The 23,564-nt window shown below is 41.5% G+C and overlaps 2 protein-coding genes and 1 pseudogene across 3 annotated transcripts in view; 1 reads left to right on the forward strand and 2 right to left on the reverse strand.

The window, feature by feature from the left end:
* Positions 1–19,843, reverse strand: part of LOC110307476 — a 34,864-nt gene extending 15,021 nt beyond the window's left edge. Inside the window, exons 1-3 of one of the 2 annotated variants that reach the window (XM_029484427.1) lie at positions 19,682–19,843; positions 2,332–2,453; positions 454–592 (exon numbers count right to left, since the gene is read on the reverse strand). In XM_029484427.1, the coding sequence (XP_029340287.1) occupies positions 454–592; positions 2,332–2,453; positions 19,682–19,778 (358 nt within the window). In that variant the 5' untranslated portion in view covers positions 19,779–19,843. The remainder of the gene's footprint in view (positions 1–453; positions 593–2,331; positions 2,454–19,681) is intronic. The other variant, XM_021179706.2, reaches the window with a different exon arrangement.
* LOC110307260 lies at positions 5,475–14,485 on the reverse strand (annotated as a pseudogene).
* A 126-nt stretch (positions 19,844–19,969) lies between the features above and the next one.
* The window catches only part of Srp54 (signal recognition particle 54), a 35,300-nt gene continuing 31,705 nt past the window's right edge, over positions 19,970–23,564 (forward strand). Inside the window, exon 1 of the mRNA XM_021179703.2 lies at positions 19,970–20,440. The gene's annotated coding sequence lies outside the window, so the exon portion shown is untranslated. The remainder of the gene's footprint in view (positions 20,441–23,564) is intronic.

Consider the following 23,564-nt stretch of genomic DNA (forward strand, 5'->3'; position numbering starts at 1 on the left):
GACAGCCAGGACTACACAGAGAAACCCTGTCTTGAAAAACCAAAAAAAAAAAAAAAAAAAAACCAAAAAACAAAAAACAAAACTCTATTACATCTCACCTATCTTCCTATTCAGCACTTATTTACTCAGAGTGTGTGAGGGAGAGTGCAGGCTGTATGTGCCTCAATGTGCATGTGACAGTCAGAGAACTTGAGGAAGCTGGTGCTCTCCTCCTACAGAGTGGGTCCCAGTAAACAAACTTGATAGCAAGCCTTTTGTCTACTGAGCCATCTCGCTGTCCCTTAGGAAATATTTCTATGTGTTTTCCCTTCTTTTAGTTTTGGTAATGGCTATGCTTGGGGTTAGCTTTTATCCTACAAAATATTCAATATTCTGATTACAAATTTACACATTAAAGACAGGAAAAAAAATAAAAGCCACTTAAGTAACGGCTCTGCAGACTTGGATGCATACCCAAAGGTGCTGTTCGGTGTGAGCCGCACACCATACAGTAGTTTCTGCTCATTTTTCCTTCCTCACATAATGTATCAATAAAGTCTTCATCATAAAGGAATGCATCAACATGCACTGTGGGCTGTGGCTGTTGTCCTATCTGGAAAGACATCAAAGGAAACCGATTTCACAGAAGGTTCTTTTATTGCTAAATAAGGCAAAACAGCAGTGGCCACTCTGCTACACTCTGACAACAGGCCCAGAGAGACACTGCTGTCGCTTCAATCCTGATTACTGCACCCCTTCTCCTTTTTTTAACTGAGACACTGATAATTCTGTCTTTAATCTGGAAGAACACAAAACATGGCTAAGATCTAACTCTGAGTCTTACATATCAATTACCATCAAAATACCTGGCAAGTTATATTTATTCAGAAAGTCAAGCTTTCAAATTGCTAAAATATTATTAAAACTGCAAGTATGGTACTTTCCATTTGTAATACCAGCATTTGGAAGACTGAGGCAGGAGTGTCTGAATTTGAGGCAAGCTTAAGCAATATAGTAAATTCAATGGCCAGCCTGGGTTACAGCCTGTATCAAAAAACAAAACAGGCTGTGTATGGTGGTACATGCTTTGATCACAGTACTAGGGAGGCAGACACAGGCAGATTTTGAAGGTAGCCTGGTTTACACAGCAAGTTCTAGGCCAGCCAAGGCGATAGTGAAACTGTCTCAAAAATAAGTCAGTCAGTCAGTGGTGGCACATGCCTTCAATCACAGCACTCAGTAGGCAGAAGGATCTGAGTTCAAAGCTAGCCTGGTCTACAGAGAGTTCCAGAGAAGCTAGGGCTACACAGAGAAATATAGACTCAACAAACAAACAAACAAACAAACCTGTTATATATATGATATATAATGTGTTATACATTAAATATATATTTAACATATAAAATATGCTAAAAACATGTAGCTGCCTCCCAACAATCTTGCCTTAACCACCCATGTACTTGAGTTACAATGCTTTTTATTATCCTTTTGAAAAACGTCAAAGTATTTTTAAAGCCTATATTGTTAACAAATGCTTTTCCTTATTTGACAAATTATATTACAGCATGGTGTTGATACAAACATTAATAGCACCCCAACTGTATTACAAATCCAGTACCAACAACACCCCAAACTGTACTCTGAAACCCCAACTTTAACACTACCTTCTACTTTGCTCTTTATTCCTCTGAGACAAGGTTTCTCTGTGTAGCCCTGGTTTTCCTGGAATTTGCTCTGCAGACTAGTTTGCTCTATAGACCAGGCTGGCCTCAAACTTAAATATCCACCTGGCTCTGCCTTCTGAGTAGTGGGATCAAAGGCATGCGCCATCACTGCCTGGCTTACATTTTGCTCTTCTGAGATCCATTCTGAAGACCAGCATTATTCTAAGACTATTGAAGTGTTCTGGCTTTCAGCTAGCGTGGTTGTTACCCTGGCCGAGACCTCAATTTTGAGGCCAGCCAGTTCTGCAGCGCAAGACCTGAGCCATAAAACCTGATTACCCCACCAAATAACCAAACAAACGGCACTCCCATCAAAACAAAAACCAAACAACAACAACAAACCACACCTGAAACACAGGATTTAATTCCTCGGCTCAGATGCTTATAAAGGGAAAAGGCCAGCCTGTTAACACTTAATTTTTTTTTTTAATAGGCGGATGAACAGGATTCTCTGCAAAGCATTCACTGAGTAAATAGTGCCAGGGAAGCCAAGGTTAAAGCCTCAAAGAAAGGGGTACATGACAGAAACAGTAAGTGAAAAATTGCATAAAGTCAAATTTACAGTTAAGGGTTGGGGAAAAATAGATTTCTTGAATTGGACAAAAAGAAATGAATTGGTTCAACATACTTTCTGAAGGGCCAGATGTTCCGAACAAAGCACAGCTTCTACAGGCAAGCACTCCCGAAGGTCATCAGCTATGTTTTTCAACATGATGTCATTATTATCGTGAGTAAATTCATCAAAATCCCCTGAAAGAGAGTAAAAAGTAGGGACTGGAGAGATGGCTCAGTGGTTAAAATATAAAATAAAAATAAATAAATTTTTACAAGAGTAAGAAGGAAGAAGAAACACCCCCCATCCTTGCCGTCCTTCCTAGACTGACCGCAGACGGTGGGTTCTAAACGCTGGCTTGGCAGCACCAGTCCAAGGGCCATTTAAAATGGGCAATTTACAGGCGGTCAAGATGGCTCCATGGGTAAAAACACTTCTTAAAAATCATGATGACCTCAGTTCAATCCCTGAAACCCACAGGGTAGGAAGGAATCACTCCCATAGGTTGTCCTCTGATCTCTACACGTGTATGATAGAGCTGCGTGCGCACACACACACTAAATATAAAAAACATACATTTAAAAATAAAATTAATTTTTTTCTTTCTCCAAACTGCTTATCAAATAAAAGCAAAGAGATTCAAGAACATAAGTAGTAAAGTGCTTTATAGTAAGTACTCCTTTAGGGTACTATCCATCCTTCCAGGGTATTAAACTCACTAATAAATAATAAACTAATACATCTTTGACCGCGTGACTCTTATTGTTCAAGGATGACTCAGAAGACAGACAGCCTCAACTGAACATCCTGACCCAATAAAATGCATTCAAGCTGTGAAAGTGGTAGGGCCGGGGATGCTGGGGCCCAGGTGTGGGGTGCTTGCCTACGTGTACTGGGCCCCAGTTTGTTCTCAGCAATTCATAAACAAGATGTACTATCTTGTACCTGTGACTCCAAGAGGCAGGAAGAGCCTACCTTAATATCATTACTGGCTATATGGTGACTCTGAGGCTGCCCTGGGCTACAGAAGACCCAGTCTTAAAACATAAACCAAATAAACAAGAGTAATATTGTCACCAACTAGATAATCTACTTGAAATCATGTGACTCTGATTCACTATAGCAAAAGATGAAGAATTAATATACATGCATATTATTTGTTTAGACATAAAGTCTACTCTGAGATCCAGATGGGCCTTGAACTCAAAGCAATCCTCCTACTTCAGCCTCCTGGAGTATTGTAATTACAGATATGTACTACAACGCCTGGCTAAGATAGCATATTTCTTTAAAATTATTTTTGAAAAAATATTAATTAATTATATGTGTATGAGTGTTTTGCATGTATGTATGTGTGTGTGCCCCATGTGTGTCTCTAAGTCAGTCAGAAGACATCAAATCCCTTGGAATTGAAGTTTGGTTGTGAGCCAACAACATGTGGTTCTTGGGGACTGAGCCACCTCTCCAGGCAATAAATAGTACATTTTATTATTTTTAAAAAAAGATTTATTTATTTATGTATTTCATATATATGAGTACACTGTAGCTGTCTTCAGACACACCAGAAGAGGGCATCCAATCCCATTAAAGATGATGTGAGCCACCATGTAGTTGCTGGGAATTGAACTCAGGACTCTAGAAGAACAGTCAGTGCTCTTAATCACTGAGCCATCTCTCTAGCCCTGGTCATAGCCTTTTAAGATGTACTATTTGAGAATGGAGAGATGGCTCAGTCGTTAAGAGGACAGACTGTTCTTCCAAAGGTTCTCAGTTCAATCCCCAGCAACCACATGGTGACTTACAACCATCTGTAACAAGATCCGATGTCCTCTTCTGGTGTGTCTGAAGACAGCAGCAGTGCAGTTATTTACATTAAATAAATAAATCTTAAAACAAAACAAAATGCTCTAACACTTGGTCTGGTAGAAGGGTAGAAATAAAAATGGCAAAGATATGGTAAGAGATTAATAGTGGGCCAATCTAGGTAAGGGTACAAAATGGGATTCATCTTTCTGTAGTTTCCACTTTCTATGGGTTAAACTATATTATTTGTAAGTAGCTCATAAACAATCTAAAATAGAATATAACGTATCTGGAAATGAAGCACTCTTAGAGTGAGCTTCTCTCTAGGATGCCAAATGTAGACTGGGGAAGACTATGAATAAAATGGTAGGTTGGAAAACAAAGTAGTTTACCTTTCTCTGCAAAGACTATTACCACTGTGGGTCCTTGCCAGGGCATAAGGAACACAGGATATTGTCTTCCTTACTGTTAAAAGGAGATATGAAGCCAGACATTGTGGTTCACATTCCTGTGATCTTGGTTCTCAGGAAGGCTGAGGCTAGAAGATGCTGTGCTTGAAGTCAGCCTAGACTACACAGTGAAACCATCTCTAAAATAAAAAAGAAAAATAAAAAGAAAAAGAAAGAAAGAAGAGAAGAGAGAAGAAAAGGAGAAAAGAAGAGAAGTTGCTGTGCATGTGGACTAATGGCAAAGCTGAGTGGCTGAACATAGCTTAGAGAATGCAAAGCCCTATTTTTGATCTCTAGCATTACAACAGGAAGAGAGAGAAAGATCAATAGTTCTAGAAACAAATCAATGACATCTTGAAGGGAATATCATCCCATTTCTACCATTTCTGCATCCTCCAAAACTGTTGTTATTTGTATATGTTCTATGTACATGTTGTTATACGTATGCACCCGCGGTGGAGACCAGGTGTCCATGTTGAGTGTCTTATCAATCACTCTCCATCCTAAGTTTTGATGCTCTCTCACTGAATCTGGAGCTTGTCAGTTCAGTTAGACTAGCTGACAGTAAGTCCCAGGCCTCTGCTCTCCTCTTCCCCAGTACTGGGATTACAGGCACTGGCTGCCATGCCCAGCCTCTTAGTGGGTGCTGCTGATCCAAACTCTGGTGTCATGTGTGCATAGCAAGCACTTCACCCACGAGTAATCTCCACAGCACTATGACCATTTTGTAAAAATGATAAAATTAATGTATAAATAAAACTGTATGATATGAAAGGTAATGAGATGTTCTGATGCATATTTACATTATTAAATATCTAAATCAGGTCAGAAATATCTCTTATACATTTGACATTTCTTTATGGTGAAAATATTCAAAATCTTTTATGTCATTATCTAGAGTCATCTTATTATGCAATAGCACACAATTATCTCCTTTTTTTTCCTCCCCCCTTTGGTTAACTCGGTGTATTTATAAAATGAAAAGCTCTATCAAAATACTTTTCACTGGAAAAATAAATAGAAAAGACAATGGATCTACCAAAGTTCATATTCGCTTTGGTAGATGTCAGTGTGGGACAGTTCATGACAGCACAATTTGCCCTTATTCCTCCAGAGCTGACCAGCTTCCAAGCTAACTGTTAAATTATTTTACTGAGATTGTATCTTGTTGGTATCTGGCTCATTCCACATCATCTTCAGCCAAGCTCTGAGCACTTACAGTTCTCTTGACTAGTGGTCGGAAGTTTGGTCAGGAGCATCTGGAACACTGGTGGTGGAAGAGTCTGCTGTAACACTGGCAGCAGCTGCGGAGGCTGTCCACACACAGCAGTGGCATTTGTCAGGTGGTCTTCTCATAGTCACCTTGTGCTAGTAACCCTTCACCACGCTGGATCTCTTCAAGGAAGAATTTCTGAACTGCTTCAGCATCTTTTAAATCAGATAACTTGGAAAGCCCAGCTCTCTCCTTAGCAAGCTTCTGTTTCTTTCTTCGTTCTCCAAACCTGTTGAAGTTGGAGTCACTCTGCCTTTTGCGGTCGAAGTAGATGCAGTACCCAATGAAGAGGGCGCCGCACATGCCCGCGGCGATGGCGCTGTTCCGACCCACCTTCTTCGCTCGACTGGGGCGTACGCCGGGCTGCGGCAGCCCGCCCGGCAGTGGTGGTTAGCTCCGACCGATCGGAGAACACCAGCCACTTGCAGCCACCTGTCTCTGGTCCAGACGGAAAAGCAATTATCTCCTTTCTCTCTCTCTCTCTCTCTCTCTTTTTAAAGTCAGGTCTTACCCCGTAGATCAGGCTGTCCTCTGTCACGCAGAGATCCACCTGCCTCTGCCTTCTGAGTGCTAGGATTAAAGACAGGCACTACCATGTCCAGTTTCTTTTTCTTTCTCTCTCTTTCTTTCTTTCTTTCTTTCTTTCTTTCTTTCTTTCTTTCTTTCTTTCTTTCTTTCTTTCTTGTCATGGTTTCAATTTGCCCAAACTGGGCCTTGAACTCTTGTTTCTGCTGCCCCAACCTTTCAAATGATAGGATTACAGATGTACAATACCCCCACACCTGGTTTCCTTTTTTGAAGAACATTTTTTGGAAATACTTATTTTGTGTGCAGTGGTCTGAGGACAGTTTTGAGGAGTTGGTTCTTCTTGCTCTATGTGGGATTCTGGGAGCAAACTCAGGTTCAGATTACCCGCCAAGTTACCTTGGTGGCCTCTGGCTTCCTCCTTTTTTTGAGACAAAGTATGTCTATGTACTCTTGGCTTGCTTCAAACTATGTAGACCTGGACTCAAACTCATAACTCTCTGCCTCTGCCTCTGCTGGGATCAAGGGTGTAAGACCATCAAGCCTGGCTCTCTTCTTTTTGTTTTTTTGAGACCAGGTTTCTCTTGTGTAGTCCTGGCTGTCCTGGAACTCACTCTGTAGAGTAGGCTGGGCTTGAAGTCACAGAGATCCACCTGCCTCTGTCTCCCAAACACTGGGATTAAAGTCGTGGGCCACCACTGCCCTACAAGGCTTCCTCCATAAACAGGATACTTTATATTTGTTTAGAATGACATTTTCATGTTATAAATAACTACAAATGAGATAATGTTTCATAGCTTGCAAAGTTCTCTCATATACAGAGCCAGTTCACTGCTACAGAACCAACCTGAATGCTAGAGAGCTAGATCACATTTAGGACACAGAATCCTAACTGAATCTCAGATGCTAGATAGAGAGAAAGCCGGTAGCGGTATGAAAGCTGTGGCCAATGCCCACAAGGAAGGTGTTCTTCCTTGCCACAGAGTCAGTCTGTCTCTCTGCACAGGAACATTCTCTGCTTGCATAACTTGAGCAAGGGGAATCAACACTGAAATAGACTACTTGGCTCTGATCTGATATGTGAAGGCCTTTTTCTTTCTTCCCTTATACATCTAGCCTAATATCCTAAGTTACTGATTCATAAGTTCTAGGAGGCCAACTATACCTTATAATGAAACAAAATAGAGTTAACAAACTTGCTGTTTTAGGTGGAATGTCCTAAGTGGCACTGCCCCCCCCCCAACATGGCCTTTCCCACCATATTCCTAAAATCTAATTACATTTTCCCAAGGTGTTAATTAATACCTAGAATCTGCTTACAGATAAATCTCTTACAGATAAAACAAGTCTGTGAGAACTTGTATGACTCAAATTTAAGTTGCTCACACCATGACTCTTAAAAAAAACCCAAAAATCTCATTATATTAAGTGAAAACATCCTAAGGCCCAATTTCTTTAAATTTAGTTACAGTTGTGTTAACAAAACAATGTCTTGATATAAGTTTACCTTCTAAAATCAAAGGATCTTAGGAAGCTATGCTATGACTTCTTTGACCAAGTGGCAGAATACCATGTACCACTATACACAGAATACCGTGTCCTGATATTGGATACACAGCTGCTTAGGGCTGAGCACATTTAGGGAAGGATGTCTTAGTTCTAACTTGGAGGCTAAGTTAGAAACTGCCTCTCTGTAACACTCAATCGGTTTTCTCTTTTAGCTTGAATGGTATCATTATCTTTAATGCTATATATTTACTGCATGAGCATCCAAGGGATACCAGATTGTGCAAGTTTCCAAATATAGTCATTTACATCTAAGAACCTTATACATGGTACAAATATTTAAAAAAAAAAAAAAAAGTAACAAACTCCGAGAGCTCTGACTTGACTGCATCCCAGGTAGAAGGGATGTCTCCAGTAACTGCAGACTGCTTTGTGCTGTTTCTAGTGGGATCTTACATATTAAACAGTCAACCTTTTTCTCATCTGGCTTCACCTCTGCTCTCTGGAATGCTATCTCTAGAGGATCTGAACAGAGACTGAAGAGTGGATTTTGACTAGACTGCTTGAATCTGAATCCTGTGCTACCAACTTATTATTTGGCTGAGTTACTCCTTTCTGAGCCTCAGTTGCCCTTATCTATAAAGTGAAAATAACCATGCCACATCAAAAGTGTTTGGGAGTTAAATGAGAACATAAATGGAATATTTAGAACACTGCCTTAGGGGGCTGGAAGGTTGGTGCAGTGAGGAAAGGAACCTGGTGTAAGCCCAATGACCTGGGTTTGATCCCCAGTTTGACTCCTACAGGTTATATTTTGATCTCTACATACATGCCCACACATATTCAGACATACACACATATTAATAATTATAATAAAAATATTGTCAGAATTGTAATCAGGCATAACCATCATTCAAGAAGTTATTTACATTTGAGGATCAGTGATGTTTATTAAGTTCATTGGTTTGGTTTTTTTTTTTTCCCTTTGGTTTTTCGAGACAGGGTTTCTCTGTGTAGCCCTGGCTGTCCTGGAACTCACTCTGTAGACCAGGCTGGCCTTGAACTCAGAAATTCGCCTGCCTCTGCCTCCCGAGTGCTGGGATTAAAAGTGTGCACCACCACGCCCGGCCTTAAGTTCATTTTCGAAAATTACATTTTAAAAGCATTATCAGGGACTGAAAGATGACTCAGTGGCTAAGAGCACAGAAAGTTCTTATATGGATCCAAGTTCAGTTCCCTCACCCCAAACCTTGTATCACTCCAGCTCTAAACCTTGAGCTTCTACCAGTGCCTGAACTCCTTCACATATCTCAAAGTAATTTAAAAATTTACTAATTTCATGATTGAAATGAAAACATGGTCTGGCGAGATGACTCAGTGGGTAAGAGACTAAGGACTTCTGAAGGTCCCAGCAACCACATGGTGGCTCACAACCATCCGTAATGAAATCTGACTCCCTCTTCTGGTGCTCAGCTACAGCATACTTATGTTTAATAATAAATAAATCTTTGGGTCAGAGCAAGCAGGGACTGAGTGAGCCAAGTTGACCTGAGTGAGTGGGGTTGTGCAGAGGGAGCAGAGGTCCTAAAAAAAAAATTTAATTCCCAGCAACCACATGAAGGCTCACAACCATCTTTACAGCTACAGTGTAGTCACATACATAAAATAAATAAATCTTAAAAAAACGAAATGAAAACATGCACAATTTGACCATTTTGATAAGCTATAGTTTCATATATGTGCTTTTCCAAATGTTCTTTTTCTGTTCCAAGGGCTTTCTTTATTCATTTGTCCCAGATTCACAATTATTAGAAACTTTCAGACTTCAAAAGGAAATTTTAGCTAAGATAGGTAAAATTAATTTTATTATCTATAATGATTTGAGATGTAACTTAGAGAAGATTAGCTAATAAATCATTTTTCCCTAATAATGGCTATAAAAATATCAGAAAGGCAACTGATATACTATGGAAGTATGTAAAAATGGAAATCACTTTTTAAAACATTTATTACATACTTATCTACTTCATGTGCACAAGCCACACTGTGCCCGTGGATGTCAGAGGACAACGTGTGGAGGCCCAAGAGTTCCTAGCATGTGGGTCTCAGGGATAGAACTCAGAGCGGAGTGTGGCAACAGGTCCTTTAACCACTGAGTCATCTCTCTGGCCTTTGAATTCACTTTAATATTAGATGATGTTTATACTAAGAAACTAAATTTACTGAAGCTAGGCTTGGTGGCACACAGCTGTGACTCTAGCTATTCCAGAGGATTTCCTGAACCCAGGAGTTCATGGCTGGCCTGGGGCAATATAATCAAACTGTTGGGGGGAAAATCTGCTGTTGAAACATTTTCCTTCAAAAAAATTATGATTTTGAGAAAGGTTCTCAACATGTAGCTCTAGCTGGTCTGAAAGTTATGCTGTGGAACAGGTTGGCCTTGAACACACAGAGATCTGGCCACCTCTGCCTTCTGAATGCTAGGATTCAAGGAAATGCACCATGGTGTCCATTTTACAAAGATGTTAAATTACATTTAACTTATTGGCGCATGTGTGTATGTCTCTGTGTGTGTGTACTTTTGTGGTAGAAAGGCATGCAAGGACTCTGTCAGCTCTGACTGTTTTCTTACTCAAGTACTAAAACATGTTGAAGGGTTTTGCAATGTACTTTCCAATTTTCTGAATGATTTTACTAAATTGCTCTGACAGAGGAGTAAGAATGGGTGGTGGCATCTAACCTGCCTTTAATTCCAGCATTCCTCTTTCTACCCTCCCTTCCTACTGGTGGGAGGCTAAGGCAGGATGGTCACAAATTCAAGAACAGCCTGGAACAAATAGCAAAATCCTAGCTCAAGACAGCAAAAGAATATATATTTCATCAAACTGCCTCAGCACTGGATATAAACAGAAAAACAAACGTGGTTGTTTTAATTTGCATTTATTCAATTACTAGTTAGACTGAACATCTTTTAACTTGTATGACAGCTATTTCAGGAGGTGTAGTAACAGTTCTTTGGAAACTTTAACCTTTTGGAAAAAGATTAAAGAAGTGTTAATTGACTGCCTAAGGACAGTTAAGATTTTCTCAAATGATACAGAAGCAGGCGGGAAGAGAGGAGAAAGGAAGAGTTCCTCCACAGGGCAACATCAATCCTTTAGAAGTTCTGCTCACATTTAATTAAACATATGGGAAATAAACACTCAGGGGGCTGATAGCCTAAGAAGCAAATCCCACTTTGGAGGCTGGTGAGACCGATGGTCCAGCAGGAAATGGCGCTAGCGTCAGTCACAGGTCTGTGCAAGTTTGGTTACCAGCACCCAAGCAAAGGTGGGAGGAGAGAATCATTGACAAAGCCAGCTTCACATGCACGCTGTAGCGTGCACACGAATGTAGCGTGCACACGAATGTAGCATGCACACGAGTGTGAACACAAATGTTAATTGTAAGAATTTAAGAATCCTACTTGTCCTCTGTAGTATGCAGCCCCAGTTCTGTCCTCTTCTTGTCACTTTAAGGACTCATAGTGGTGACCACCTCACATGGCACCCGTTAACTTCTCACAAGTTCCGTAGTGTAACATACTCCCTCCTGATGGTTATAAACCCATCTCCTTCTTTAATCTCACTTCCACTCCCCTTCCCTACAAGTTTTAGATGGTTTCCTATTTCTCAATGTATCAGACTTTACTGTTCACTCTTAAAGCCCTTGACACCAGAGTCTAACTGTCCTAATTTTTTTCAATTTAATCTTAAATTAACAAATAATAATTTTATATTTTTCTGGGATACATGTATAGTTCACAGAAGAACCAAATCATATCTATTAAAAATCTGCTTTTTGCTGGGTGATGGTGGCCCACGCCTTTACATCTCAGCACTCAGCAGCCAGAGGCAGGCAATCTCTGTGAATTCAAGGCCAGCCTGGTCTACAGAGCATGTTCTAGCCAAGGCTACACGGGGAAACCTTGTCTTGAAACCCCTGCTCCTCCCCCAATTTTGTATCCAACAATCACTATCTCCCCTCTTCACCGCATTCCCTCTCCTGCATGTAGTGACTCCTGTCCTACATTTCTCCAAGTCTGGCAATTTCCTACTCAGCACGCGAGTGCTAGCCTTTGGATGTGTTTGAGCCCCTGAGCTTCAGTTAGTAGCGCTGTTTGGGGATGCTGCGGAACTCTGTGGACAAAGAACCTAGCTGGCGAAGAGAGGACTGTAGGGAAGGACTAGAGGGATAAAGACCCTGGGTTCAGCATATGGTCTAGGCTTCCTGGTTGGTTGTGCAGATGTAAGTAACTAGTTAAGTTACCTCTAGTGAGGTTATCTGGGCCATAGAGATAAGAAAAGAAACTACCACAGTGTGATAATCCAGGATCTGTCTTTCTGTGCCTGGCTTATTTCACATAACACAATACTCTCTACATTTATCTAAGTTGTTTCCAGTAATAGAATTTTCTTCTTTTTAAAGGCTAAGGTTTAGTCTAGTGGGCTTAGCATGTGGGAGACTCTAGGTCAATGCCACTACTAAAGCAAGTGAGCGAGCGAGCAAGCATGCACACAACTAACAGAGGCTGAGTAATACTCTATTGTGTATATATAAAATGTCTTAAAATTCTATTCATTGGTTGATAGCGACTGTCTGCATGTTGTAGACACTGAATGCTGTAATAAGCAGGGGTATACACAGGTTCGGTATACCAATTTTAATACATTTGGAGATATATACACAGATATACCCCCACACACACGTGCATAACTGGAGTTGGTAACTATGCTAATTCTATTTTTAGTGTTTTGAGGGCTCCCCCATGCCACTTTCTAAAATGATCTATCAACAATAAACAACAATAGCTTTTCCTTCACATTTTGCCACCATGTCATTTTTTATAACAGTCATTCTAAGAGGTGTGAGTTGAACCTCTCATTTTCTTTTTCTTTTCTTTTTTTTTTTTTTTTTTCGAGACAGGGTTTCTCTGTATTGCCCTGGCTGTCCTGGAACTCACTCTGTAGACCAGGCTGGCCTCGAACTCAGAAATCCACCTGCCTCTGCCTCCCGAGTGCTGGGATTAAAGGCGTGCGCCACCACGCCCGGCTGAACCTCTCATTTTCTACTTTCACTATTCCCTAATATTTTTGCTCTAGATGCACCTCAGTCGTTTGCCATGTTCTTCCTAACACACAGCTCCTTTTGACTGTATGACCTATATTATCCCCTCCTGGTCTTCCAAGTCTCTACCTTGAATGCACATAGAGCACAAGTAAGTACTAGGTTGTATGATACTTATTATGCAGCCCCATCATTAAAGAGACTTCTGGTCCCAGACAAGATGAGCGCTTTCCCTTGCTCTCTTCTAAATACAACTAAATGCTCGATAAACAACCCAACAGACATCACAAAAGAGCTCAGAAAACTGGAAAGAAAGTCTAGTTACCACAGAATCTGAGGAAGTACATGTTAGTAAGCTGTTTTAAAATCTTAACTATAGACTATCCAGGGTACTCGAGGTCTGCAAACCAGAACCACTATTAAGCATACACAGAAAGCAGAGCAAAAGCACAAACTTTAGAAAAGCTTGTTTGTGGCCAAAGACAGAGAAAACAGAAGAGAATTGACCACTAGAGAGCTCTGCCCCCTCTGCACACGGCAGTGTGGCTCAGCTAGCAGTGCTGGAGTCGCTGTCTCAGGCCCTCAATGCACGGCATTACCTGACCTTCTGTCCTGTAGCAGAAAAAATGGCAGGCTGCTTTTGCCTTCTCTCATCAGTGAAAGGCAGCTTAGCAACACAGGAGGATCTGGAAGTGTCATCAGCCATTGTAGAAAGGACTGAGTAAACAGATAAGAAAGGAGCAGCCAGGTTCCTCCAGAGAAACCTCCAACTACCATTCTATTTAACGATGGAAGACTGAGGACGAGGGAAGGATGCCCACTCTTAGTATTTTTACTCAGTGTAGTAAAGGAAGCAGTACTAGCTAGCATACATAGAAGAAATGACACTTTCATGCAGTTTGGGAAAAAGGAAAAAAAGAAGAACACACATGCCCATGGCTTCACAGAGGATGACATGAAAATTCATGAAGCACTCCGTATTTTTTGTTTGGTTTTGAGTTTTGTTTTTCTCTAACAGAAAGAAAGAATATGAAGTGGGGTTAAAGGGTCTGGGAGGAGTTGGTGAAAGGGAGAAAAACATGATCAAAATATATTGAACAAAATTTTCAAAAAAAATAAAAACACTAAAATAAGAAATCATGCTTATCCATGGCATGGTTATCCATGTAGAAAGTTCTGAGGTCAACAGGAAAATTTCTAACACCAGTCATCTCAACAAGGTCATCTTAATCAATAAATAACGGGGTTGGTGAGATGGCTCAGTGGTTAAGAGCACCGACTGCTCTTCCGAAGGTGCAGAGTTCAAATCCCAGCAACCACATGGTGGCTCACAACCATCCATAACGAAATCTGATGCCCTCTTCTGGAGTATCTGAGTACAGCTACAGTGTACTTACATATAATAAAATATTATTATTATTAATAATAAAATAAATAAATAAAACAACAGAGAACAATCGACCTTTATATGTAGAAACAGAAATTAAAAGCACAATTTATGGGCTGGAGAGATGGCTCAGTGGCAGAGCACGTGAAGAGGATCTGGACTCATTCCCAGTACCCGCATGGTGGCTCACACCATCTGTCACTCCAGTTCCTGGGAGCCAAACCCTCTACTGACCCTTGCAGGCACTAGGCATATACATGGTACACACACATAAATTCAAGCAAAATACCAAACATAGAGCAAATAAATCTAAAAACAAAACAAAACTCTACGACTAGGCTGTGGTTCAGAGCACTGGCTGCTCTTCCAGAGGACCCAGGATCAATTCCTAGCACCCACATTGTGCCTTATAACCACGTGTAACCCTCTTGGTCTCCTCAGACATCAGGTACATATGTGGTGCTAGAGACATATATGCAGGCAAAGCCCCCAAACACATAAAAGAACAATAGCAACAATAATAATAATAGAACATCACATATTTTATAAACCTACAATAATAGCTTTTTAAAGATTTATTTTTATTTATGTGTCTGTGTAAGTGAATGCCTGGTGTGCCAGTGTTGCAGGGCTTAGAAAAGGGTGTTGAACCTTTTGGTGATAGAGGTGCAGGCAGTTGTGAGCCTCCTGGGCTGAGTGCTGAGAAGCAAACTCAGATCCTCTGTAAGTCCTCTGCAAGAGCAGCAGCAGCAGCCGCCGCCGCCAGTGATCCCAAGCACCAGGCCACCTCTCCATCACCCCACCCCACCCTTCTACTCTGGAAGTTTGTGTAGCTTAGAAAACAACTTGAGTTTCTGAAGAACAGTTTTTGGTTGGTTGGTTGGTTTTGATTTTTTGAGACAGGGTTTCTATGTGTAGTTCTGATTATCCTGGAACTCACTCTGTAGACCAGGCTGGCCTTGAATTTACAGAGATCCACCTGCCTCTGCCTCCCGAGTATTAGAATTAAAGACATTCACCACCACATCCAGCTCTGTTTATTTATTTTATATGAGTACACTGCCACTTTCTTCAATTACCCCAGAAGAGGGCATCAGAGCCTATTATAGATGGTACGGATGGTTGTGAGCCACCATGTGGTTGCTGGGATTTGAACTCTGGACCTTCGGAAGAGCAGTCGGGTGCTCTTACCCACTGAGCCATCTCACCAGCCCCAGCTCTGTTTATTAACGTGAATATTTTAAGAAACTAGATCACTTAGCTTGAAGGAGTATTTTGTTTCAGGTTTTAAAAATGAGGTTCCATTATATAGCCCATGTTAGCCTTGAACTGGAGATAGCTCCAAAGAAAAAGAAATAGATATATTTAACAAAAAGCATGTTGCACCTAAGTTATATAATGAACTAATTTTAGAAACCATGCAAATGAATTAGAACACAATGTACCAAACAAACATGCCACATTTCCTAACTAAAACACACAACACCTATGAAATGGAGTCAATATAGATGTCTTACCAACAGATCAATAGGTAAAGAAAATGTGGCACATACATGCAATAGAATTCTATTTAACCATAAAGAAAAATGAAATCATGACACTTTTGCCGGAAAATGGTCCAGAAGCAATTGTGCTGGTAGACTGTTTGCCATAGCATGCATGAAGTTCTGAGTTCTACCCTCAGCCCTGCATAAACTAAGCAGGTGAAGAAGGCCTGAAATCCCAGCAGCCAGGAAGCAGAAGCAGGAGCACCAGAAGTATCAGGTCATCCTGAACTCCTCAGGGAAGTCAAGGCTACGTGGGCTATAGGAGATCTGCTAAACAAACCAACCAACAAGCCACTTACGTGCTGAAATGTAACTTGAACGGGCAATCAAAACGTCAATGTTGAAACTGTGTGTTATTTATCACTTACCAGAATAGACAGGTACACTAATATAGTTCTTGTTTTGGTTGGTAACACAGGCAGGTGCAGATGGCACATCTGCAATCCCAGTACTTTGGAGGCAGAGAGAACTTGGAGGAGCTCCAGTTCAAGGCTAACATGGGCTATATAATGGGACCTCATTTTAAAAACCTGAAACAAAATACTCCTTCAAGCTAAGTGATCTAGTTTCTTAAAATATTCACGTTAATAAACAGAGCTGGATGTGGTGGTGAATGTCTTTAATTCTAATACTCGGGAGGCAGAGGCAGGTGGATCTCTGTAAATTCAAGGCCAGCCTGGTCTACAGAGTGAGTTCCAGGATAATCAGAACTACACATAGAAACCCTGTCTCAAAAAATCAAAACCAACCAACCAACCAAAAACTGTTCTTCAGAAACTCAAGTTGTTTTCTAAGCTACACAAACTTCCAGAGTAGAAGGGTGGGGTGGGGTGATGGAGAGGTGGCCTGGTGCTTGGGATCACTGGCTGCTGCTGCTGCTCTTGCAGAGGACTTACAGAGGATCTGAGATTGCTTCTCAGCACTCACCCCAGGAGGCTCACAACTGCCTGCACCTCTATCTCCAAAAGGTTCAACACCCTTTTCTAAGCCCTGCAACACTGGCACATCAGGCATTCACTTACACAGACACATAAATAAAAATAAATCTTTAAAAAGCAAAAATGTTACCAGTGAGATGGCTTAGGTAACCCTTGCTACCCAGCCTGACAATGTGAGTTTGATACCAGGAATGTAGTGTAGAAGGAGAGATCCAATTCCCCAAAGTGTCCTGATTTTTACATGCACACTGTGGCAAGCTCTCCCAACCCCCAATACACACAAAATAAAATTCAAAAGTAAAAATATACCTTTTACCCAGTGATATTGGAACTACTTTTTTACTAAATTAACATCTGGAACAGACTTTAAAGGCAATCCAATTTTGAACAATGGAGGCTCAATGGATGCTTCAAATCTGGGGACTTGAATTACAAATAACTCAATAAGGCTAAGAGGGAAGTTATTTTAGTAATTGCACAAGTGCCAGAAAAGACAACAGTACATTTGTGTATTTTATGTATGCATACATGTGGATGCCAGAGGAGAACCTGTGTCCCTCCTCCTTAGCTGCCTCCACATTGGGATCTGAAATTACCAAATTAGGCTAGGCTGGCTGAGTAGGGACCCAGAGGGATCAGTATATCTGCCTTACCAGAGCTGGGATTCTATGTGCTAGGGTTATATGTGCTATGCACCACTGACTGGCTTTTTATACCAATACACGGGATATAACTCAGGCAGCAGTGGGATTACACCTGTACTCCCAGTAGTATGGAGGCTATGAGAAGTAGAGGTGGAACTCTAGTCCTCATGGTTGTGTACCCTGTTGTTGCAGAAACCAGTAATGCTTAACACACAAAGTTGTCTTTCTAAGGGAAAAGATTAGAAAACGCATTTTCTGCTCAGATGGCTGGGACTGGAGCTGGTTAATAGCTTGGGTCAACAGCTTTCAACCTGTGGGTCATGACCCTATGGGAGTTGAATGACCCTTTCATAGGGGTTGCATATCAGATATTTACGTTATGATTCATAACTAGTAAATTTATAGCCGTGAAGCAGGAAGGAAAATAATTTTATGAATGGGGGTCACCACAACGTGAATCTGTATTAGACGGTGATAGCGCTAGAAAGGTTGAGAAACACTGGACTAGGTGATCCTGGCACTATCTGATGGGCCAGGACATACCAAACTCCCACAAGCAGGACAGATGACCTACCTCTGTGCTATCTGTCTAAGACCACACCAGATCCTCACTTAGACCCTTAAGGTAACATATATAGCCTATCTCTGAAACCCATCTTCATGGAAGAAGTGACAATTACTTTGAGAAGAGTTTCAATATAATTATACTCTGCCAGTTCTGGTGTTCACAAAGACCCCCCCTTACACTTTACTATTGCCCCAGCCTACAATACATTTTTTTGTTGTAAGCCTGAACCTTTAACCAATAAGCCATCTCTCCAGTTCCAACACTTTATTTTAGTAGTTAATAATGCTTTTGGAATAAATGACCTGATATTGAGGTATGTAGAAAAACTAGAAGGAAGTTGGTATTATTATAAACAACTAGGATAGTTAGGTTAAAAAAAAAACTAGGTAAGGTAGGCTTAATGATGTGATAGAAGACAACATGTTTATAGTGAGATCATGTCTTTAAAGAAACCTAATATGTTAGAGAGATGGGTCAGCAGTTCAGAGCACTGACTGCTCTTCCAGAGGTCCTGAGTTCAATTCCCAGCAAACACATAGTGAGTGGTTCACAACCATCTGTAATGGGATCTGATGCCCTCTTGTGGTGTGTCTGAAGACAGCCGACAGTGTACTCATATACATAAAATAACAAACAAAACAACCCTATTTTGTAAATTCCCATCTTGAAGCATTCTTCTTGTATGTGTATATAACCATGGAGTGCTATCTGGGTTCCTGCATTTCCAAGATACAGTTTGCTATCAGATGCCTCAAGCAATCTTTAGTTTGGTACCTCACTTAAAATAATCTCTCAAAACGTTCAACAATTCTCAAATTACACCAAGAATATTTTTCCTAAAAGGTCAAAGGTTGAAGATCTAAAAGTGGCAGTTGGAGTTGAGGGTGTAGCTCAGTAGGCAGAGCACAGGCCTGAGTTTGATCTCCAGCATCAGGGCAGGTGAGATGGACAAAGGAGGATCAGAGAGAGTTCTAAGTCATCCTCTGTTAACTTGGAGGTCTAGCAGGACTACACGAGACCTTGCCTCAAAAATTAAAAATATACTGAAGGTCTTATCAAATAAGCACACTTTAAGGAGCTGAATGAAAGTAACCTTGGGGACTAGTGTTTTTCAGAATAGCATACATTGGTAGAGTTCTCAAAAAGAGACAAATATATAAATAAAACAGTGCGTTCACTAGGCTTTACCTTTTTTGCTAGAGAAGAAAAGTTTCATCCACTAACTAGATCTAATCACCTTATTTCCTCGATTCTAATTTGTGAGTTTTCATATTAATTATTAACAGTTTAAAAAGAAGTCTTTTTTTTCTTCCCCATACCCTGGAAGGTTATTAATTGGTCTATTTTACCATGTATAAGATAAATGTACTAGGTATATGTGATTTTATTTGCCTTGAGGATAACTCCACAGCCTAAAACCTTTCTTGCACAGAGCTTTTTCAAGTAGTATCGGCCTGTACGAGTAACTGAACAAAGAGGTTCTAGAAGCTTGCCCAAAATCAGAACCGGAAGCACAAACCACCTAAAGTTGATTCTCAGGTATCCAATCCTAAAATGCACTCTGATGACTAGGTGTAGGGTATGCAGCGACCGAGACCAGGTGCCTAGCCCCGCCCCTCCCTGGTACCCAAAGACTAAATCCAACAGCCAACCGCCGGGCTCTAGCCATGACTGCTTACGGGTAGTCCTCATCCAGTAGAGCAGTGCCGGGACATCTGCGGGAGCCGTAGTTCCGAGCAGCTGAAGTACAGCTCTCCGAGCGGACTGAAAGTCCATGGCGAAGTCAGCGGACAAGCCAGGAGCAGGTTCGCACTGAGCACGCGCAGCCAGACACTCGCGCTGCGACCCCGCCCTCCTCAGATCGTCCAATCCCGAGAGCCGAAACGCCAAGCCCCGCCCTTCCGGGACCACGCCTCCCGCCGCTGGAGAAGCCCTAGCCCGCGCTCCCTCGCGGAGTTCTGCACTCTTTCACTTAGTCGTTTTCTCCTAAATCCTGACTTTTCCTCGAGGTCGCACCCGGGGAGGGCCTGTCTCGCTGCTAGCTTGCCGCGGCAGTGACGTACAGGGAGAACACTAAGGTCAAAGGTCAGCCCCAGCAAAGAAACACCCCTTCAACCCTTACCAGGGGGAGCCGTAGACGCGGGGGCTTCGTGCCCCGGAAGCGGAAGTGTGTTTTCACGAAGGGCTGAACTCCGCCGAGTGATGACGTCTCCTCATTGGGCGGAAGGTTCGGTGGCAGTCGTCGGTGTTCCAGCTGGTGGGAGTTGGCTTCACTGTGTTGGGCGCTGGGCCCCTAGTTTCTGGAGCTGGGAAGTTGGGCGGCGGGCTCCGTCCCTGTCCTTCTGCTTCCAGCGTTCCTGGGTTTCCTTCGGCGGCGTGGGGCCTCGCCAAGGACTCGCCGGCCCTGTGGGGCCACGGCTTTAGTGGCGCCTTTTGCGGTGAGTGGGGGGTTTTCCTCGCTCTGCGCTGGGAACCCCTAGTTAGAGCGCCGCTTCTGCGGAAGTCTTCCCCGGTCGCCACGGGCTGTGATCGCCGAGGCTGAGGTCCACTGACACTTTTATTTTACTCTTGCCCTCCACTGCAAGTTTTACCAAACGCTGCGCTGTTACCCTTTTAATTTGTCTTCAGATTTACCCGAGCCAAATAAGTAAGCATTGTAGGCTTGGCTCATGGAAGGCATTCCCGAACAAGAATTTAGATAAAGCTATTTCCCCAAAGCCTTTTGACATATACTGGGGTTTATTTTCCTATCTTTTAGTGTTTACTAACATGTTGGTTAGCATATTGTTCAGAACTTTTAGTTCAGCGACAGTGATAAAATGTGCTAAGGACCTTAATTAGTCGAAGCTACTGACAATGTATTTTTTGTTGTTGTTGAAAGTTTCTTAATCAGCTTTTCGGTTACCAGTCTTCACTTAGTTGTTAGATATGCATTTGAACAAATGTTTTTGAGGCTTTCTTTCCTTGTTTTCTCTTTTTAAGCTGAAGAGATAAAGTAATGAAGGACAGTGCTCCTAACATGAAGATTCTAGCAGTACAGAGGATGAAAAAGGCTATAAATATATATTATAGCCTGACACTAGTTAGGCCAAAAGAGATATGGGACAGTGATGACAGTTAATGTGCCCCTTAAGAGATTTGTCTGAATCATTTGCTTTTGAAGGCTACCCTTAATTTCCTAATAGGCTTACAAGGATAGAAGAGGGTTAAGTAGTGTAGTTCCTATGACATAGCTGCATCGGTGCAGAAGAGGAGGGAGACATTTCCCTCAAACCTCTTTACCTCAACTTTTTGATATGACAGATTTAGTATTTTGGGATTTAATAAAGACTATTATACAAGGAGTACTCCTGTAACTCTCTGTGCCTGCTACTGGAATGGTAGCTTTCTTCCTTTTAATTAGCCATTTTTAAATGTTTGAAAATTTATTTTATTTTATTTTATTATTATTTTTTTTTTATGTGCTGGTGTGAGGGAATCAGGTCCCCTGGAACCGGATTTACTGGATTTAGTTGTGAACTGCCATGTGGGTACTGGGAACTGAACCTGGGTCCTCTAGAAGAACAGCCAATGCTCTTAACCACTGAACTATCTCTCCAGCCCACTTTTCTTCCTTTTAAAGATCGGATTTTTTTCCATGTGCTTTGGGAGGCAAAGATGACCAGTAAAACTTACAGTCTCTTGGGAGCCTCTTAGTCTTGGTTGATTTGCTCTTTCCTTCGCTCCATGTTGGCAGAATACAGGATCTCCCATAGACCCACCTTGAGAGTTCTCTCATCCATGTGTTGCTTCCATACATCACTCCCATATGCCAACCATTTCCATGCCCGTTTCTCTGGCCTTCATTTTGAGAATTCTGCACTTTGTGCAGTAAATGTACTGCTTCCCTCTCCCATTTTCCACTAGGATATGTGGTGTGTATGTGGAAGTGTATAGAAGCAGTGTGTTGTTGAGTTTTGTTATGTGTATGCTCAGTTTTTTAAAAGACCAAGCCACATGTGCTTAGTTAGCTACTTTGTAGTCTGAATAGGGAAATTCCTTGAGCACAGGAATTGGAGGTGAGCCTGGGCATCATTAACAATACCCCAGCCCTAAAATACACAACAAAATCGTGTGATAAAAGGAACACTTATCTGTACATTTGTAAAAGTAACTTTTATTCAACTGAAGTGGTTGTTATCTTGGATGCTTACTGTGTCTGTCTGCTAACCTAGACCTAATTCTGGAAGTTTCTAGCCTCCATACAATCTTATCTGGGCCTAGAATGTTTTCAGCCTTGGAGATTTACTGCTGAATAAATTCACCCCTTCCTAATTCTTTCTGATCTCTGGTTGGCTGGTCAACTCAGCTGTTCTGGCTCAAAACTCCTCTCCTGATTCCATCTGACTTCTCTTTCAGCCTCTCCTGAATTGCCTCAAACTAACTGGCAATCTGTTCTAATCTGCCGACACCTCATTCTCTGGTTCATTCTGTCTTTCTCTATATCTAGCTGGTTTTCTCTTTGCAACCTGTCTCTGTAAAACTTCTTAGTAAACTTCTGTAGACTTCTAATTCTTGGATTTTTCCCATTTGGTGCAGTTGCTGTTGTTTCTAAAGAGGTTTTATTATTATATTCTGTATATTTGTGTGTGGGTGTGTGTAGTTTTTGTTTTCCTTTTTGAGACAGATCTAACTATGTTGACTTCTCCAACCTTGAAGCCATAGTTTCATGTAATCCTCCTGACTCAACTTTCCAAGTAAAAAGGACCTATAATGGTCCTCTGCCTAAGACAGTGTAAAAGTTGAGGACAGATTTTCATTCCTTTGAGGGATACTGCTGAGTGCAATGATTACTATCTACCTGGGTCTATAATAACTTCTTTTGCTTTTCTAATCAAGAGTTTGGATATGGCTTGTTCTCTAAAACATTTTCTTCCCCACCACCACCACCAGAGTTAATTGTCCCTGGGGATTCTGACTGAGGATTTCATTTTGAGCTGATAGGCTTTAACTGTAACCATTGTGGCCTTGTTTGACCTTGTGGCTTCTCACACTTTTCCATCTTCCCCTTCAATGCTCTTGTCAGTTTCAAAGACTACTACTTCCAAGGGATTTTAGTGTTTTTTGTTTTTGTTTTTCCTCTTGGCAAGATTTTGTGTAAAGATTCTTTTTATGACTAACCTGACAGCCAAAGAGAATCTTGTATTGTTTTTTGGTTTTTGGTTTTTGTTTTTTGAGACAAGGTTTCTCTGCACCTTGGCTGTCCTAGAACTTGGTTTGTAAACCAGGCTGGCTTGTAGATCCTCTTGCCTCTGCCTCTCAAGTGCTGGGATTAAAGGTGCCACCACTGCTGGGTGCCAAAGAGTATCTTTAAAAAAGATTCCTTACAGGTTTTTTATTTTCCTTTCTTCTTTTCTCTCTCTCCCTCCCTCCCCCTCCCTTTCCCCTCTCTTCTTCCCCGCCTCCCTCTATCCCTCTATCTTTCCTCTCTTCTTTCCAGGCTGGCCAGCATGGGACTTGCTATGTAGCCTCACATCACAGAGCTCCAGGAGTCTATTCCTTCTGAGTGCTAAGCTGTGCACT

Source organism: Mus caroli, chromosome 12 (assembly GCF_900094665.2).
Source record: "Mus caroli chromosome 12, CAROLI_EIJ_v1.1, whole genome shotgun sequence".
In the NCBI taxonomy this organism is placed as follows: Eukaryota; Metazoa; Chordata; class Mammalia; order Rodentia; family Muridae; genus Mus; species Mus caroli.